The following is a 19,074-nucleotide window of genomic DNA, read 5'->3' on the forward strand; positions in this document are numbered from 1 at the left end:
TCATCTGTCAGCAAGACAACAACAATCAACAAGATTTGCCCCCTAAAAATGCAGATTTGAACATATGTAATGACATACGTATACTTGAGCTACACATACATGTATGTAAGTGATGTGTACATGTACCTCTTGCCCCAGTATTGATAGACAGTTGTCGTTGGCAACTCTGAAAGTAAAATATATGATTCTAATTTTTCAATGCGACTCTCGCCTTTGTGCACTTTCGGCAACATCTGACACAAATCACTGTTGCATCTGTCACATGATGTTTATTTCCCTGATTCCTTCCCTCCCCCCTCCCTCGTCCTCCAGCCGATATCATTTCTACGGTAGAGTTCAACCACGACGGCGAGCTGCTGGCCACCGGTGACAAAGGCGGTCGCGTGGTGATATTCCAACGGGAAGAACAGGTAGGCGGAGATTGGGTTACCTCTGGGGACACATGCGCTGGCGAACCCTGAGCCCACACATGCTGCCGTCTTGGCAGCTCTCTGTGCTCCGTGCGCGTACCGTCTGGGCTTTGTTACAGACCGAGAGGCATCCTTTTCCACCTCTGATATTTAAGAACGGTGGACATAATGTGCGACGATGCAGATGTTCACACATATGCAACTCTGGCTAACATAATTATTAACACTTGGTCGACAGTAGACGATTCCAATTAGCAGGATGTTTTGCTTTTTCATGTAAATTATGGTGATAAAATGTGGTTTATGTGTATATTCAGTTTATTGTTAATTGTACATTTGTGTTGGACTCTCTCTTTTGTTTATTTGGCTGGTTTGTTTGTACCTGTGTAATAGAGCATGGCTGTGTACGGTATGGGAAAATACATGTTCATGCATTCCTGTGTAGACAATATGGCCCAGACATTGCACATCCTGCCGTTTCAGCGCACAAGGTTGCAAGGTTTTGGACTTCCTGGAGGAATGCAATGGGGGAGGTTCAAACCGTGGCCAAAACAGGATTCCAGAGCTACAGCTAGGTCTATTGTCTTCATGTCTCCGCACATTTTCAATGGAGTGAAGACGTAGACCTACATGTACATGTAGGCTCTAGACAACACATTCGGATGCAGCCTCAGTCAATCCCTGCAATCATGATTTCAAATCACAGGGACAGACAAACCACATCTATTGGAAATGGCACCCGGGCACGGCCAGTCAATCCCACGCTTAATTTAACCGGGAGTCCGTTGTCAGTGTGCTCGTTTCCAGTGCCTGGACATGTTGTGCATGCAAGAGGTGCGTGTGCGTGCACCCGGCGCTGTGATAAATGGGAAAGTGTAATGCAATACGGCTGTCATTTGTGGAATGGTTCTTGGTGTACATGCACAGCGTAACCACATTGTACACATCCACACCACTGAAGAAGCTGGGAGGAAATTTTTTCTATGCCTAGATCCGAAAACCAAACCAAGCCAAAGTTGTCGTGATGCCTTGAGAGGGTAAAAATAGGCCGCATATCACAGTAGACATTTTGTGTCATTATACCAGTTTTTAAAGTCTAACTATGCCGGACACGAATTAAAGCACTGATGTGCATGCAGGTAGGTGTACATGCACCTGCCATTACTGTGAACCCTCCAGCTGGACACAAGGTTGAGAGGTTGCTGTGTAGTTACATGTAGGTGCGCACTGACGCATCCAACATGTTGTACACGCACCTTATGTTGCATGCTTGTGACACAAACAGCGCACAAAGCAGCATTTAAGCGACATACATGTGTGTATGTGAATGATGTTTTACGCAAAGTGGACATGTGGCCATTCTAAACCAGTGCAGTTGCGGTCTCCAAGATTTTGGTGGTCTCCAGACAGCCTCTTGTCATTCTCTCGTTTCATACCGGCAGAGTAAAAACTGCACGCCACCGAGAGGAGAGTACAACGTGTACAGCACGTTCCAGAGCCATGAGCCCGAGTTTGACTATTTGAAAAGCTTAGAAATAGAAGAGAAGATCAACAAAATCAAATGGCTGAACCGCCAAAACTACGCGCATTTTCTACTTTCAACAAATGGTGAGTCGTCCACTTTCTTCTCTGAGCCCGCGGTGCCCTGTTTCTGAGATTAAAAGTGTTCTAGGTCTGAACCGGAAATTGACACATTCCTTACTTTCTGAAATTTTTTGCCCCTGTGTGTTCCAGTTCGTTAGATCAAATTTTATCGTACTTTGCTTCTTCAGTATTGACATTTTGTGCCATACATTTCAATTCAGATGGCGTATGAGAGACGTTCTTTACAGCTATAAAAACTGCAACCATATCTTGTCCCTCTCTCTCCTCCCTTCCCTGGTCAGACAAAACAATAAAACTTTGGAAAGTCTCGGAACGGGACAAGAAGTGGGTAGGTTCCAATTTGATGGAGGAGGACGGTACAGTACGCGACCCCTGCCAAATCACGTCAGTACGCCTGCCCTCAGTACAACCCATAGAATTAATGGTAGAAGCAAGCCCTAGGTAAGCCGTTTGTGTTTGCATTCCTTAGCAGCTAATTCCGGTTATCGTGCCCACCTGTTCTCTGAAAAAGACGAATTTTGTCACAGAACCGGTTTCTTGAGGAAGTCCGTGCCTGCTGCAACCCTAGCAGTCCCAAAATCTTTCCCGTAAAACTCATTTGTGTTCCCTTACCCAAAGCTCCGACCTCAATCCAGTGAGCGCAGAAGGTACTATTTATCATTTAATTATGTCAATGTGTTCCCACAATGCACTGCCAAATTGGCCTCTCTGTGATCATGCACTGTACCGTGAAACAGGCCTGTTAACCTTGCAAGAAAAGAAATCCCTTTAAAGTTAAGATTCCCAATTTGTACAATTTGGTCCCATCTTTCCTTTGTTTTTTAACCCTTTAGTTTGGAAACTACCCAGTGTTTTACCCTTCATTTTGGTTCATTTCTCTTCTCTACAGGAGAGTATTTTCTAATGCGCACACGTACCACATAAACTCGATATCAATCAACAGCGATGGGGAGACCTATATCTCCGCCGACGACCTCAGAATCAACCTATGGCATCTAGGAATCACAGACCAGAGTTTTAGTATCCTTATGTATATATTTTTCTGTGTTTTGGTTTTTTTTCTCTCTCAAAACCTGTATCCTCTGTGAGTGGTCCCCAGTGCCACTTCCCAGATTTGCAATATCATTAGTGTTGTTTGCGTCATGACTTCGGAGTGTGATCCCTGGTTCTATGGTATTACAGGTGTAATGACTTCCTAGGAACATATCCTTTCCCTTCCTCCTCTGGACAATGATATTGACAAATGAAGGGACCCGTCAATGCAGAGCTGGATAGCTCAGTTGGTACCGTGCTGGTACGGTGTTCCAAAGGTCACAGGTGCAATTCCCATTCCAGTGAATTTCTTTTAATATTCATGTTTATAAATGCCGTGTAAGCACTTCATCGGTTTCCTTATACGGTTGGTTTAGATCTTTTTTTTTTTTTTAGTTAGTCATTTTTGCTACAGAATACTGATTCCCTCGTGATCAGACAAAAGCCAAATTCACTCTTTACAAGACAAACTTGGAAGTGTCCTATCCCCTCTCTTTATTTAACAGTTTGGGTTTTTTCTTTCCATAGGATTGATGCTTTTAACATTTCAGAGTTCGACTAAATACTTACATGGCTCCGCTGGATAAATTTCACCTGAACGAATTTTTCTTCCTTAAAATGAGCACCGGCATAAGTGTTAGGTTTCCCTCAGCCCGGAACAGAAAATGAATGTGCACTTTCCTGCTCAATATCGGCATTAAATATGTGAGTCATCGTGCATTCTGTGTGCCAAAAAGGGCAACATCTTGAATAGAATCGGATAAGATCCTCTCAGTAAGTGAATTTTTGAACAGGTGTTCTTTTGCCTTGCCCTAAACACCACCCCTCCCCCACCATAACAGCACTCACTCAAAAATTCCTGGTCTGTCTTTTCTATTCTGAATGCCCAAGTCAATACAGGAGAAATGACATTTCATTGATATTTGTTCTGCGCACTCTTGGAAGCTGACAGCAAGGGATACATCCATTTGTGCCCAACAAAACACTGGCTATTTTCAGAGTCTGTCTGCCCGTCTATTGACAGCCAGTGTCATTGACAAATTCTTTTTTGTTTCTCTTCTTTTTTTTTTTTCTTTTTTTTTTTTTAGGTCTTGCACTTTTCATTTGATCTGCGTATTTCCTTCTTTCCTGTTCAAAAATTTATCTCTTTCTTACACAGTAGTCGCATGACTTACATCACGAACAGTCATGCCCGTTGGGGTTTCATCAACGTCTCTCAATTTGGGGGAAAACACATTTGACTCCATGTCAAGCAATGCTCTTTGGCCTTTATTTTAGATACTCAAAGATCAGTTTTCACTTTCACTTTTTCATTTTTTGGATCACACAAGGTGTGCTCAGTTCAATTCTGTAAAAGTGTGATTTCTATTGCACTATTTAGGAAACCCATTTAGCCGCATTTATATTAGATTCGGTTTCTCTAATGCATCTGTGAAGTATAGCGTCTCACACCCATGTCCAGTTCATCGCCTTTAACACTGCGTGCTGTGACAGCTTTAGAGCCAAAAAGAAGGGTAAAAAATGAAGAAAAGAAAAAAGACACAAGGCAGCGTACATCCCTCGGCCTATGCATCTTTCTCCCAGAGGATTACTTCTATTGAAATGCCACACAAAGGCAGCGAAGCGAAGACATTGGACAGAATTGAATTTGCTGCTTGTTAAGCCAACCTCAGTTTGCCTGGTGGGTTTGTTTGTGTCTTTTTTATGCCGATTTTGAAATCTTTCCTCTGAAGATGCACATTTGTCTGTTTAATGGAGGCCCCAGGCATAATTTAATGTCATGCTAGCCAGATTTGTCTTTTTTCCCGTTTTTGTTTGTGCATGTCTAATTGCAGATGAACACAAAAATCCAAAGAGGAATTTAGCTTGTTTAAGTCTTGTAAGTTTAAAAAATTTACTGTGTTTCAAAGGGGAAGAGGATTTGCTCAAATTTATCAATTGCTTCGAATAGACTGTTCATCAGTTTGCCATCTTGAATTGAAAATTAGGTTCTCTTTTCAGTTTTTGGAACCTGAGATTGCAGATTAACACAAAAATCCAAAGAGGAATTTACCTTGTTTAAATCTTGTAAGTTTAAAATATTTACCGAGTTTCATAGGGGAAGAGGATTTTCTTAAATTTATCAATTGCTTTTAACAGACAGTGTTCACCTGTTGGCCATCTTGAATTGAAAGTTAGGTTAACTTTTCATTTTTTGGAACCTGGGAGTAACAATTACAGCAAAAGTTGATTACAAATTAACGCCAATTTTACATTTTGAATAATGTAAACTTTGTGCTGAATTATATCTGAACGTTTTAAACCAGATTTTAAACAAAAACTGAAAGTGAGGTTTGGAACCCAAAGTAGTCTGGCACTGCCCCCATTTTCCAGATTTCAGTGAATATAATAGATGCAGGGAACACCATCAAAATGGCTTCCCCGTGAATAAGGTCTAGAGTCTTTGAAGCACCAGTTCTAACCGACATTTGAGACAAACATGATCCTTGGTTTGTATCCAGATGAGGTTTCAATGTGAGAAATTCTGTTCAACTTTAGGAATTATTATGAAGTTAAAATTGTTGATGCTAGATTGGGCCCAGGGTCTTTAACATTACATTGGTGAAAATCAAAACTGAATGAAACAACACATGGGGATATTGCCATTAGAAACAAGTGGAGATAATTTTGAACTTTTCAGAGCTCACTGGAAATCTGAAAGATCAGATCAGAAGTGTGACTGTTAGGGCTGTGCCAATTCTTCATTTCTTAAGATATGTTGATCCTTTAACAAATATTTGAATTCCTGTTTTCAAAAACCAATACATGTATTCGGAGGTTAAAATCAGTGGAACTGAGAAGGGAAGAATACAGCTGTTTGGTCATACAATTGCATTCTTAAAGCATATTCAAGATGTTGGGAGTATACTTAAAGGCAGGTGAGTGTATATGACCAATAAATGTCCCAAAGTTAATATTGCTTCAAATTTTTTTTGTAAAAATATTGTGTTTCTGCTTTTGGGGCAATTTAGCACACTTTAATATTCAATTTAATTTAATTAACCATATTGACTCAATTTTAATAGCAGTTGTTTCGGGATTTTTTTTTTTCAGAGAATGAAATGCTATTTTCCTTTCCTTCCCCCTGATATTAGTCTGCAGCCTTTCTGGCATCCCCCCCCCACCATGACACGGCAGTTCCTTTAAGGATAAAGGCAGGCAGCGCCCCACTGTCATGTGCTGTTGATGTTCATTTCCTGACAGCCTGGCATTTAGGAGGTTGCGTAGGATGGCTTTGATTATCACTGAGGTTGGCTCATTGCCTCGGTCTTTTCAGGTCTCATCTTCCTCGGGTTATTTGAAGATGTCCCTTTCTCATTTAGCGTTTTACTGGTGTCCATTTTCAGCGCCCAGAAATCTCAGCTTGTGTGGTCCAGCTGAGAATAGCATTTTGGTTGTTGGTCAGACCTCATTGCTTGTGACACATTAATTGAGGCTTATTATGTCTGCAATACATAATTTGTAATTCCTGTTTTCACCTGAACTGTGGAAGCTGAATATTTTTCAATTTAAAAAAAAAAATGTGGAAAATGAATGACTGTATGTACTTTGTAGGTTCTGCGGCACCGTCAATTTTTTTTTTGGGGGGGGTCAATGGTATGTAGCCCTAGTAACCATGCAGATTTTTCTAGTCAGTTGTGGTTATCCATTGTTTGTAGCCTTCTTATCCATTTTTTCACTTGTCCACTACAGCCACTTGTCTGTTGTGGTCACCTGCCAGCCGGGGGGGGGGGCCACCTTTTCATTGTGGACAACCGTCTGATGGCGGCGACTTGTCTCATGTGGTCAACCCCCTCAGTGGCCTCACTATTTTGGCCTCCTGCTTCATTTGGCTACCAGTGTTATGGAGCAATCACTCCCGTGTGGCAACATGTCTAATGTGGCCACCGGTTTGATTAGACCACCAGTCTAACGTGGATTTCCATCCAGTGTGGCATCCCGTCTGATGTGGCTGCGAGTCTACTGTGGCTTCATGTACCTCTCTGAGGTGGCCACCAGCCCACTGTGGCCCCTGTCCATTGTGGCACTACTGCCAACTGTTGAAGCCTCGAAGATGCACAAGCTGTTCAAGTTTCACTGCACCATTGATGCATTGCAGGGCCAATGGGAATCTTTCCACTGCACCTGACATTATCATTGCATTGCAGTGCAGTGCATTGTCTTTGTGCACACCTTACAACCCTTTATGTAGTCTTGGTCAAGACGTTTAGTGTTGTTGGTACACTTGGGAAGTTTGTCAAATCTGTATCATGTGTGGGCACATAATTAGCATAATACATGATGCGTGCTGAATTGTCTCACTGAATATGTATCACACTTGAAAAATGCCTCATGCGTGATCTGTCTATTCCCCTAACTCCTGTTTTTACGTGAGTGTACATTTATTTGATGTACAATTAACCCCTTATTACAAATCATACACCACCGTGGTCCATGCTGTCAGGCAGAGTCTGGGTCCAAAAACTTAGCCGACATGATAATGTGACTGTCTGTTCGCGTTGGACCGTCAACCGGCCGGCCAGCGGTGGCAAGTACATGTACATGTACCATACACTCGCAGTCGAACACAAACTTTCAACCAGGGCCGTGCAAGATTGTACCTGACTATTGTCCTACTTCATTGTGGCTATTCAAGGTGTTATGCGCCTGCATGAACAGAAAATGGTAAGCACCTGCATTCGTAATTAATGCATGTGCAGTGGGTTTCCCCATAGTTTATGGGGGGGGCGATGCTGGCGTGGCCAGTTGTGGTTCGTGCATTCCCGCTATTCGCCTTGTGAGCGCCCTGTCACGTATCTACAACACAACGTCTTGACCAAGACTACCCTTTAATGTGTGATCAACAATAAGTGGTGCACGAGGAAAGTATCTACATGTACGCCACTGCTCAGTTGGTAAGATTTTCTCTCGTGCTTCATTCTGCCGTGCCCTTGGCCTCGGAGACGAGTGCAAAACATACCCGCCCCCCCCTAAAATAATCATGCAATTATACATGTAGCCTTCCACTCACAATGACGAAGCACACCCCGCACTTATGTCATTTCCTTAACTCTTCTCGCTGCTCAGATATTGTTGATATTAAGCCAGCCAATATGGAGGAGCTGACGGAGGTCATCACAGCGGCTGAGTTTCATCCTAGGGAGTGTAATGTATTTGTTTATAGCAGTAGTAAAGGCAGCATCAGGTTATGTGACATGAGGCAGGCGGCGTTATGCGACCAAAGTGCAAAAAGTGAGTAGAGATATGTTTGTATCTTAGGACTTCTAATGCTCCGTGTTTTGCGCTTGTGTTCTGTGCTTCCCACTCAGATTTTCTGATCTACATGTTGTACTTCCACATTTGTTTGTAATAAATAAATAAATGAAAACAGTTCAGCTCCAAAGTCAAAATAAAAATAAAATTCTCATGAGGTAAATGATATATTGTGCGCATTGTTTTCTGTTTTAGCTTAAATGAGAAACAAGCTGCATATAAAACATTGGGGAAGAAAATTCAGCTCAGAAAACAAAATCTCCTCTCACTCTGATCTGCCTTTGTTCTTGGCACCTTAAATTTCCCCGTGCATGCTCAGCATGTTTCTGTCAAATGTTTCTATTCATGAATCTGAAGCTTCACAGATCAAAGGTGCTACTTCTTACAAAAACAACCATTAAAATTCCTCAAGAAATGTCACTCTCTCAACTTTGAGCTGGCCATTTCATGGAAAGGCACAGTGCGACTTATAACCTTTTCCTTGAGCAGATCACACGAGTGTTTCTGATATCAGAGACAGAGGCCGAGACTAGATTGAGATTTGCAAAACCTATTCAGAAACCATCACCAATGTTGACTCGCTGTCTTCTGTGTCTTCGTTTTCCTGTCATTTCTGGGTACAGTGTTTGAGGAGCCCGAGGACCCCAGTAACCGGTCTTTCTTCTCGGAGATCATCTCATCCATCTCGGACGTACGGTTCAGCCACAGCGGCCGCTACATGATCTCCCGGGACTACCTGTCAGTCAAGGTCTGGGACGTGCTGATGGACACCAAGCCGGTGGAGACGTTCCCCGTCCACGAGTACCTGCGCAGCAAGCTCTGCTCGCTCTACGAGAACGACTGCATCTTTGACAAGTTTGAGTGCGTCTGGAACGGCAATGATACGTGAGTTTGACTGTGTTTCGTTTAATTTAGTTACGTTTTTATGTCGGGCATCAGTGTTTCCGGATACCTGAGGGCATTGGTGATCATTGTGGATTTGATGAGGAACAAGTACCGCACTGTGCAATAGAGATTCATCTCAGGTTGGATTATCTGCTCATCCTCTCTGCAAGGTTAAACACTACCTGTCCTCTCCCAGCAAAGTATTTACAACGGTACCTCTAGTGCTATCTGAGACCCTGTTTCCATTGTACCCAATGCTGGGATGGGAACAAAAAAATGTTCTCCAGTGTAAATCACTTGCCGCCAGTTACTCCGGTTTCGGGCACTGTGTGTTTATACGCGTGGCCGGGGTCTCCGAAATCGGACAAAGGGAACTGGGCCTTGTACAAAAAGACCGTACTAGGAACAAAAGACCAGGCTGCTGGGCATTACCAACATTTTTTCACTCTTAATAGTGGATATAATCCAGCCTTGTTTTGAAACAGTATACCACGGTTTGGGGCATTTAGTGCGAGCGTATTACCACCGAGGACAAAAGCGCTCCGCCACCGCAGCGATGAGCCACACAGCACCGCTGCACGCTAATCTGGCCCCTATTGAATAGAGGTCAGCAGCGCAGGTTTGTGAACACAAGAACATTACATAACACCACACAATCTGGGCTCTTTTTACAAGGCTGCAGGTCTGGCTGAAATACTCTAGCATCAGTAAATTTTGTCTGGCAGACTAGAGTGGCTACCAGACAGTAATTTGTGTGGGTGTAAACGTCCATTAATTGAAATGATGAATTTTTGAAGAATTTTGAAAACCGAAAATCTTGAAAAAGTCCCGATTATGTGCACTGCATTTTTCAAACCACCCGGCAGCAAGTGGTTAAACGTGGAATAAAACAGGGTTTGTAAGCAAAAAGTGCCCGTCCTGCATGAATGTTGCCTTTCCTCCAATTAGAAGCACCCCTCATTGGTTGAGTGTTCATTTTGTTGGTAGCGATGCGACCCGGACACGTGCATTTCCTCCTTGTTTGCGAACCGGCAAAGTTCAGTCCCGACCAAAAGAGATTCCGTTGCTTAGGAAATAGCACCCTCTCTTGGTCCAGCTCAAGGCCCATACAGCTCAGTGGGGCCATTTCAGGTTCCATTGCACTTTTTGTATCGCATTTAAGAAACCTATATCCTCCAGTTGCGCCATCAGCATTTACCAGTTTCCATACTATCCCTCACACCCAAGGGCACTGTTGCTGTGACATCGCCCTAAGACATTTACAGGCTAATCTTTAGTGGCCACATTTAGAATCCATTACTGCAGAGCTATAAAGCTGCCGCCCAGGCAGATCATCATCACTCAATAGATTTAAAATTTAAATGAACGGAAGGCTCATTTAAATACCTTTTAATCAGTTGTGTGGTAATGTCCGACCTCAGGAAGGAGTACGCCTAGGTTGGCAGGCCTGCACAGGCCCATTCGTGTGCGCTAAATTCCTCCTTGACCGGGGAGGGGGGGTGCTGTGACTTGCGAAAATAGTTCTCCTCCCCCCTCAAATTTAAGAATGCCTGCCCCTTACATGTGAAACTGGGCCAGTCCTCTGCTTTTTGTTCGTTATACAGTGAAGGACAGTTTTTTACAGTAAGATGAACCAATAATGTCTGTTGAGCAACTGCCAGTTGTGGATTGAATTAACTAGAAAATGGTTGACAAAAGATGAAACCGAACAGATGCGGCATGTGTTTTGCGGAAGCTACTGTCAGGGAAGCCTAAACGACATCATAATTTTGGCTCGTGAATGCAGAATATTACATCGCTGTCCTTTGAAAAGGTCCCCAAAATGGCCAGAGAAAGACAGTGTGAGGATCCAGCGCTGTTTGAATTTTCGTTTCTGGTCTCCACTCTCTCACCGCAGGGCCATCATGACGGGTTCCTACAACAACTTCTTTCGGATATTCGACCGCAACACCAAGCGGGACTCAACGCTGGAGGCCTCGCGCGACAGCATCAAGCCCCTGCAGGTGCTGAAGCCGCGGCGCGTCAACACAGGTGGCAAGCGCAAGAAGGACGAGATCAGCGTGGACAGCCTGGACTTCACCCGCAAGATCCTGCACACCGCCTGGCACCCCAAGGAGAACATCATCGCCGTTGCCGCCACCAATAATTTGTACCTCTTCCAAGAAAAGCCCCCGAGCTAAAACCGGCTTTTAGTTTTGTACTTACCATCTCTCTGAGTGAAAAAATAGTATCCCTCCTCCCGTTGGTGTGTCTGAAACAAAAGAAACATCCTTGCTTCTTAAGGCAGGTATTGTCATCATTTATGGTCGTCGTCCTTTTTTTTCCTTTCGTGGTTCTGCTGGAGGAATGCCAAAAATGTACATTGATGTAATTTTTTGTAGCATTGTACAAGAAACAAAAAAACAATTAAATTAAAAAAAAAAAGGAATGTCCACAGGTGCTTTGGTTGAGAGGGTCGCTTCTGTAGGTCCGTGGTGTGGCTGTCCTATGTCTTGTGGCTTGCGAGTGAACTGCCCGAACCCTGGACGCATAGACAGAGTGTGTTGGGCAACACTCGCAGTTTGCAATTCATTTTTTTCAAACACTTGCAAAAAATATCCAAAAAAATTGCGGTTGTTGCTGCTTTTTTAGAATTAATAAGCAGTTCCTGGTTGTGGATTGCCCCCCCCACCATCCGTCTGTTCTTTCGAGTTTATCATTGTATGTTGCAAACTGGAGAGTTTAAACTCCATCTTGGATGAGAGGGGGAAATAAGGTAATCTTCCCACTTGTAGTTTGGTGATTAATTCTGATGGTCCAGCGAGGCCAAATGGTACTCACCCCGTTTTCCCACTGGGTTGAACTTTGTATCAGTTTTCTGTTTTTATATATTTTTTTTTATTTCCCATGGGTCCAAAGTTTATAAAGTGTTCGGTCCGTGTAAATGTTTTAAGAATGCTTTGTCGGAAAAAAAAAGAAATTCGCAGGCTTTTTGAAAGTACTCATCGATTTTGTTTACCTCCATGGACATTGACTGCAGCACAATAACTAACTTTATTTTGGAGGAAAAATGTATATTATATGTACACAACCCTTCGCGGCTTTGCATGTGAAGGTACCCTCCAGTCTTTCAAAGAAGGCACCATTGTTATTGCCATATCCCCTCCAACATCCACCCACATGCCCTCCGCCCCGTCCCAAAAAATGCACCAACCTCAATCAAGGTGATGTACGTAAAATGGCCGGAACATTATCAGCAAGCATCAGGGGCACTGTAAACCCTGCCCTCCCCCTCCAACCATTGCCGTGGACAGCACAGCTGGTGTAGCCTAGACAACAGAATGTGTACATATTAAATTTACCTACCAAGGGGAAAACAAAAACAAACATAACAGGGAAAAAAAATATGTGCAAAGCAAGACTTAGAATGTTAGCTTTGGTGGTGTTCACCAAGATGGTTGTGTTTTTGTTATCGATATATTTTTATTGTTTTTTTTTTTATTTGGTTTCTTTTTTTTTTTTTTTTAGTTCCATGTAACAAACTTGTGAAAGATGTATTTGATGGCCATCGAAAGAGTCGACAGCAAAACAAATTGTACATGTACGTATATGTTGAGCATGTGATTATTTTTATATATTTTTTGGTGCTGTCGATCTGAAAGTAGTAGGTGAAAATTAAGTGTTGACTTGAATAGGGAAAGGGAGCAATGTGGGCGGGGCTTGGGGGTCAGAGAGTTCCAAATTGGTATTAAAAAATTTACAGATTGTAGTTTTAGGTTCTAAGTGAGGAGTTCGCATCTGTGAAAAAAAGTCTTGCGGCCTTTAACCCAATCCCTCCCGGATCCTACAAAATCCTCCAGCTCTTAAAGAGGATTTTGCAGGAATTAGGAAGGTAAAACCCAGCCACTGTTTATGTAGCCCTTTTGCCTCCATTGGAATAAAAACCTCGTGCCGTTGCTTTTCTTGTGTGATAAGTTTAGGATTTGAGAGGGTCCAAGGAGGTTCCCCGCAAAAACGCTCAGGGCGTCAGGGCTAAGCATCAGAGGCGGTGCCACTGGGCCAGAGTAGGTGTACCCTCGACGTGGAAATCCCCTCGTGTGTCCCCCAACATGGTTATTGCAGTATTGATGTGCCCAAATATTTTCCACATCGCATTGGTTTGCCCCTCCTTTTGTATGAGGGTTTTCAGCATTATTTTGATAGCTTGAGAGGCCGCTCCAGGTCAAGGCTGGTCCCCGTGCTCACCAATTTGAACAAAATCTGCAGTTTGACAAATTTGCAAAACAGCCCCGGCTGAGTCCAGGTATCTGTCAAGAAAGGGTAACATTGGTTGCATACAAGTTTTGAATTATTTCTTCAGAGAAGGCAGATTGGGAAAAAAAGTTGGTTTTGGTTAGTGCTGCTTGATTCTTTAACGGCGATGCAAAAATTACGTGTTGTGCTAAGAAGTCTGGTGTTTTGAATTTGATTTCATTTATAGGGCTTTCATCGGTAAGTAGTTTGTGGAATGGAATTTAAAGTGTGGGTTAGTGGCATCTTCCGTACCGTGTTCCAAGCCGTGTGTGCATTTTTTGGAGATCTTATCTCTGTTCGAAATGGCTAGCCGTTCAGGGCTCTGGGAAAACCCTCGATAACTTTTGAGCTTAGGTGTGTTTGCTTACATGTGCTACACTGGCTCGGCTTGTTAGTTTTGTATCCAACCAAGAGAGAGAGAATCCATGGGTAAGCAGCTGTTAATGTAGACACTGGGAAACTGCTTCATTTGGGGTGGGCCTTCAGATTACGCCACAGCCTGACTTGTTTGTGGCCGCGGTAACCATCCAAATTGAACAGAAACTTTGACTGGATTATTGGGTGCAATTATGAATTTAAATGTGTGTTTTAAATCTCTCCGTGTATTTCCTGCGTAGTGCTCACATAGCTACTCCACAGAGCTACTAAGCACAGAGTTGATGTACTTAGCAAGAACAGTTTAAAATATCATCACGGTGCAGCAATTATGGGTCCTGTTGTAAACATACTTAACGCTATTGTTTGCTTTTGCTTCGTGACAAGCAGGATTCTAAACTGAGTGAGAATGTTCTCGAATTCTTTTTTTCAGACACTCCCTATTGGCCTTTTTATCCTTCGAAGGTTAACTAGGAACTAGGTGTAAAACAGCACACGTGCTATAACTTTCGATGGCGTATGCATCACAACACAGGTTGAATTGCGGTACAGAAGCGTCATATCTACTTTTCATATCTTCCAATTCCCCAGAAAGCTTTTCCTCCAGCCACAAATTGCCAAACATTCCGTTAGATGGGCGCAGTCGGAAAAACCACTCGAGACTTCTTTTTGTGATAACGCGGAAGTTGTGCATACTTTCTTAGTTCCAAACCCATCAGAAAACCATGTAACGCTTGATTTACCAACCGTGACGGCCCGTCAAATATTTTCGACAGTATTGTTGCTGGTCTTGTCGATTCTGACGTTGTTAGTCACCACCGGTTGTGTTCGACCTTGTGTCCTCTGCCAAATTACGAAAGAGAAAAAGTGCTCTGTAAATGTTGTTTATTCCATCAGTATTACGCAAGTTCTGACCCCCTTTCGTTAAATTAGAATTCTTTCTCGGCCTTCCTCAAAACAGGTAAAAATCTTCCAAAAAAGTGGAATGTCTTGCCTCTGAAATGTTGTGCCCTATCTGTTTATTATATTGAACTTTATTATGTTTATGTAAGTTTTTGTATGGATTGATTTTGCGCAAAATATTTTTAGACTTGCAATTTAAAACAAATGTAATTGGAATTACCCTGCAAGAAATTGTTGTGAAACATTTTAAGACAGCAAAGCTGCATGTCAACTTTAAAACGTCCGAGACTGATGCCCGTTTTTCCTGTTCTGTGCTCACTAGCCAGTATCATATTTTGCTTTTAGATATTTGACATCTGAACATTTGCATTGGGTGTAATATTTCTGAAAGTAAACACTGTGTGTTAACATTCCGACTTTTTTTTTTAAATTGTGCTCTGTAAGTTCTAACCAATCAAAAGATTTGTGGACCCATCGGTGTTAACATTGTACATCCGTGGCGAGACTGCTCAAAATTTGTTAGTTCAAAGGCTGTAAAAATTAGCTGGTCAAAGGTCGAGGGAGGTTTGAACTATCAGTTCTGCAACTTTAATTTAATTGGTGTAAATTGTTTTCGTCTCGTATACATTAGACATTGATGGCTGGGATTGTCAGTAGTCATGTTTTGATAAAGACCAAAGCCGTATAAACAAATTGCCAAATTCAGACACGCTCCTAATTTTGAGGCTTGGGATTTTCTTTCAAACCTCGGCTTCTCCTTAGCTTTGACTTCGTGGTCCCATTTCATTTAGGTCAACATTTGCAGATTATCTTTATTTGGTTTGGACAAAATGTGTGAAAATGTTTCTGTAGCCGGCGTTCAAGCCACATATACGAAGCCGGGATTTGGAGAATGACCTTTGTCTGTCTTTGCAGCTGAACTTTTTCCTAAGTATCGGTAGTCGGTGACAGAGGGCAGCACAGTTATGTATTCGTCATAACCTTCACAGGGTTAGTGTACTTTAACCACCAGGTAACTTGTGTCAGGTGTAGTGAAAGTTTCGCCCAGTTGACTTTGTATTGTGGGGTGTTTGCCGCCATTGAGTTTCCCCCAAATTCTGGAATTTTTTAACCATTGTACCACCGTCAGCGGGGGTCGTTCTCAGAGAGGTGTAATCCGAGAAGTGTGTTAACCTAACCATTACCTATTCTTCGGTGTTTTCACGTGGCACGTAAAGTCATCACGCTCTGGATGTTTCCACTTTTGCCTTTCTTGTGCGTATTACCTTGCTTCATTCCAAAGTCGTAGCTCCACCCACCTTGATTTCCCCTTTCTGCAGTCTTCCAGGTTGTGTTTTTGGTCATCCAACTTTTCCTTTTCCTTCTGGGCTGCAACGTCAAGCCAGTCAAACATTGATCACCGTTTGACCGATTGTTATCTACGCTTAGGAAGATTTCTTAGCGCATTTTAGAGAAAGTAAAATGCACTAAGAAATCTGCCTAAGCGCAGAAAACATTCGTCTTAGTACCATGTGGTGTACACAGTTTGCAACTGGTTCTTGGTGTTTTTTTTCTGTTGTTTTTTTTTTGTGAGCACTTTTTTCCAAGCATTGTTTCCTGCTTAGCAACTTGTGGAGATTGAGCCCATCTGTGGTTTCGTTGCGGCAACTTCATCGATGCAGCTGCCCGCCCCCCCTTTTTTTTTTTACTGAGAGATTCCTGTAGCATGAAAGATGCTAGTATTCACGGTCATAGTGCTTCTTCTTTGGTACGTGGCAGCAGATTCACGGAATCCATGTATAGCCACGGGAGAAACAAATTTTGCTTGTAACCCCACCAACCACCACTAAACCTTCAAAATCCTTCAGAGCTCCCTCAGGGATGTGAAAGGATTTCTTATGACGGTAGATAGAGCACAGCCTTTAATCCTTTACGGGACACCATGCCACATCTCGATTGTCTCAAGTATCTAGAAGTGTGCCAGTGGTTTCCAGCAAAGGCGTGGGATTTGAAAGACTCTGGAGGCTGCCTGACGTCAAAGCCGCTTGCAGTCAGGGCTATGAACTCCAGTGTCATTTTCCCCGTGAAACTGTTACAAGTTCGAGGTGTAAAGATACCACGGAATTTGATCGGAGAAGTCAACCCAGGCGATCGGTTACAATAATGTACTATCTGTGCATTCGTGACCATCAACTCCCCCCCCCCCCGTTTTCCAGCTAATACCATGGGCTAAACGTGGGCGCAGTCGTGGTCTTCGGGATCAAGTATTTAAAGAAAAAAAAAAGAGATACATATTCTTCTCTGCTTCATAATTAGGTGTGAGCGTTCTGTACGAAGTTTCGCCAGTAGAAATGGCTGAACGCCGTGTTGCAGGTGTCGGGGTAACCGTTCAGTTGCCTGGTTGTAATGTGCCTGTAAATAAAAAAAAAGTCAAAATTAAAAAGGGGACTGTGAAATGAAAAATCTGCACGAAGGAAAGGTCAACTTAGTTCTTTGTTATATCCCAAAGTGTAATATACACATGTACATGTACAACTCTCGTTAATGGTGACAGTCACACCATGGTCTAACTTTAAAATGTAAACTCTAATTGTGGGGGAAAGCTTTCAGATACATGTGTAAAGGCAAAAGGAGGAAGAACTAAGGCTTCCCGGATGAAGCTGTCTTAGAAAAAAAAATTCTCGGGAGAAATATATTGTGAATATTTAACCCTATATACAACGTACTCTGTACATTAGAATCGTTCATTCGCCGTCGTTTTTCCCGCTGTACCGCGTTGTCGGAAAGATGGTCCATGATCTTGTCTTACTGGATTTCAGAGCTAATCACCCTGTCTTATTCGGTAAACGATGGAAAGTTGGGGGCAAAACAATGTACATGGACATTTATTTCAGTGCCTGCAATCCGGCTTCGATTCCATTCCAAGTGAACCGACCTACAGGCGAACTTTGACCCAGTTCCCAGCCGATGTAAATGTTTGCATCCATGAAACTATAATACATATTTTGGTGTCGTGGTTTATCTGCCCCGAGTCATGCGAGGGACACGGACTCCTCCAAAATGTACTTGCCGTCCTGGGAAAAATATATGGCTCACGACAGGGGGAAAATTTGACATCCCCTCCCTCAAAATGGTCGGGTTAAATGGCCATATAAAATGTTTCTTTGTTTTTTATTTTGTCTGTTTTGGAAAGAATACACAAAGGTCGTTTAAACTGAAAATGGAACTCGTCCCTCTGTGGGGGGGAATAGTAATTTTTGATGAGGAGAATGCTCGACATGGGACTCAAGTATACTGTTTACGTATAAAAAACATGGATTGTAAAGGTAAAATAAAAAGACTATAAACGTGTACTTTTGACTCGGTGAGCGGTGTATTTATATTGTTCAGTTTTGAGTACGCCTCTAAACCTCTTACCCCAAACCACTCCAAGTTGCCCAGCCGTAGATCGAGGGTTTTTATGTTTCAGTCGTTGATTTCTTGTTGCTCAGTATAATTGGTCTTGCATTTATTCAGTCGAATATCATACCCGCTTGTTCAGTACAGGGTTGTGGCAGGAATTGGCGAGTTACTTTATACATGTGGTTTGTATATACGAGTGGTGGGTATAAGTCGGTGTTTGGGATCACACAAACTTCGGCTGGCACCAGACTAGAGCACGAAGATATTGACTCTGCTACGGGGAACTTGAGGGGTTGTCCCCGTCTAACAGTAACCATGGAGATTTGGTAACAGAATTCTCCCTGTGTGATCAGAATGCTGTGTTTTATGGGGGTTATATTACAGGGTCAAATAAAGCAGTGTAGCGTTGGAATTTTTTCTGTTCACCGGATGTAATCCGACGATCGGGTCGCAATTCCCGCGAAATTTCAGAAGAAAATAACTTTTTATCCGGCGAAAGAGTGGAAAAATTATTAGTTGTTAGCTCTCTTTCACGATATAATGTACACGTCACTCCAAATTAAACCGACCCTTTTTACATTTAGCCTTTTCATGCATGTGGGTTTAATATTAAAACGTTCCAAGATAGTTTCCCCAGACTTGAAGTGAGGGGAGTGCAGTGTATTGTTAACTTTTGTGCAGGTTCAAGAGATATACCCACTTGATATGTTCATGTGTTTTCTTACATGTATACAGCTACAGCGAGTAAATGTCGCGAAACCTTTATTTAGTCATTTATAACGATCGTACGGAGTACAGAATTCGTGATCTGATCTGACATGCAATAAAGCGATAGGCTTATCTAATCGTGCTCGCTCCATAATGTGAACAATTTTTGAACAAAACGCATGCGCATTGTACAGGTAGGCCTATTGAACAT

The 19,074-nt window shown here is 42.6% G+C and overlaps 1 protein-coding gene across 1 annotated transcript in view; it reads left to right on the forward strand.

The window, feature by feature from the left end:
* LOC110983067 (serine/threonine-protein phosphatase 2A 55 kDa regulatory subunit B delta isoform-like) overlaps nucleotides 1–18,106 on the forward strand; it is a 32,243-nt gene extending 14,137 nt beyond the window's left edge. Inside the window, exons 3-9 of the mRNA XM_022241980.2 lie at nucleotides 313–410; nucleotides 1,853–2,018; nucleotides 2,297–2,456; nucleotides 2,905–3,035; nucleotides 8,154–8,318; nucleotides 8,963–9,224; nucleotides 11,122–18,106. Coding sequence (XP_022097672.1) covers nucleotides 313–410; nucleotides 1,853–2,018; nucleotides 2,297–2,456; nucleotides 2,905–3,035; nucleotides 8,154–8,318; nucleotides 8,963–9,224; nucleotides 11,122–11,404 — 1,265 coding nt within the window. The 3' untranslated portion in view covers nucleotides 11,405–18,106. The remainder of the gene's footprint in view (nucleotides 1–312; nucleotides 411–1,852; nucleotides 2,019–2,296; nucleotides 2,457–2,904; nucleotides 3,036–8,153; nucleotides 8,319–8,962; nucleotides 9,225–11,121) is intronic.
* Nucleotides 18,107–19,074: the final 968 nt, after the last annotated feature.

This window comes from Acanthaster planci, linkage group LG13 (assembly GCF_054643075.1).
Source record: "Acanthaster planci isolate LZ-2023a linkage group LG13, COTS_SCS, whole genome shotgun sequence".
NCBI lineage: Eukaryota > Metazoa > Echinodermata > Asteroidea > Valvatida > Acanthasteridae > Acanthaster > Acanthaster planci.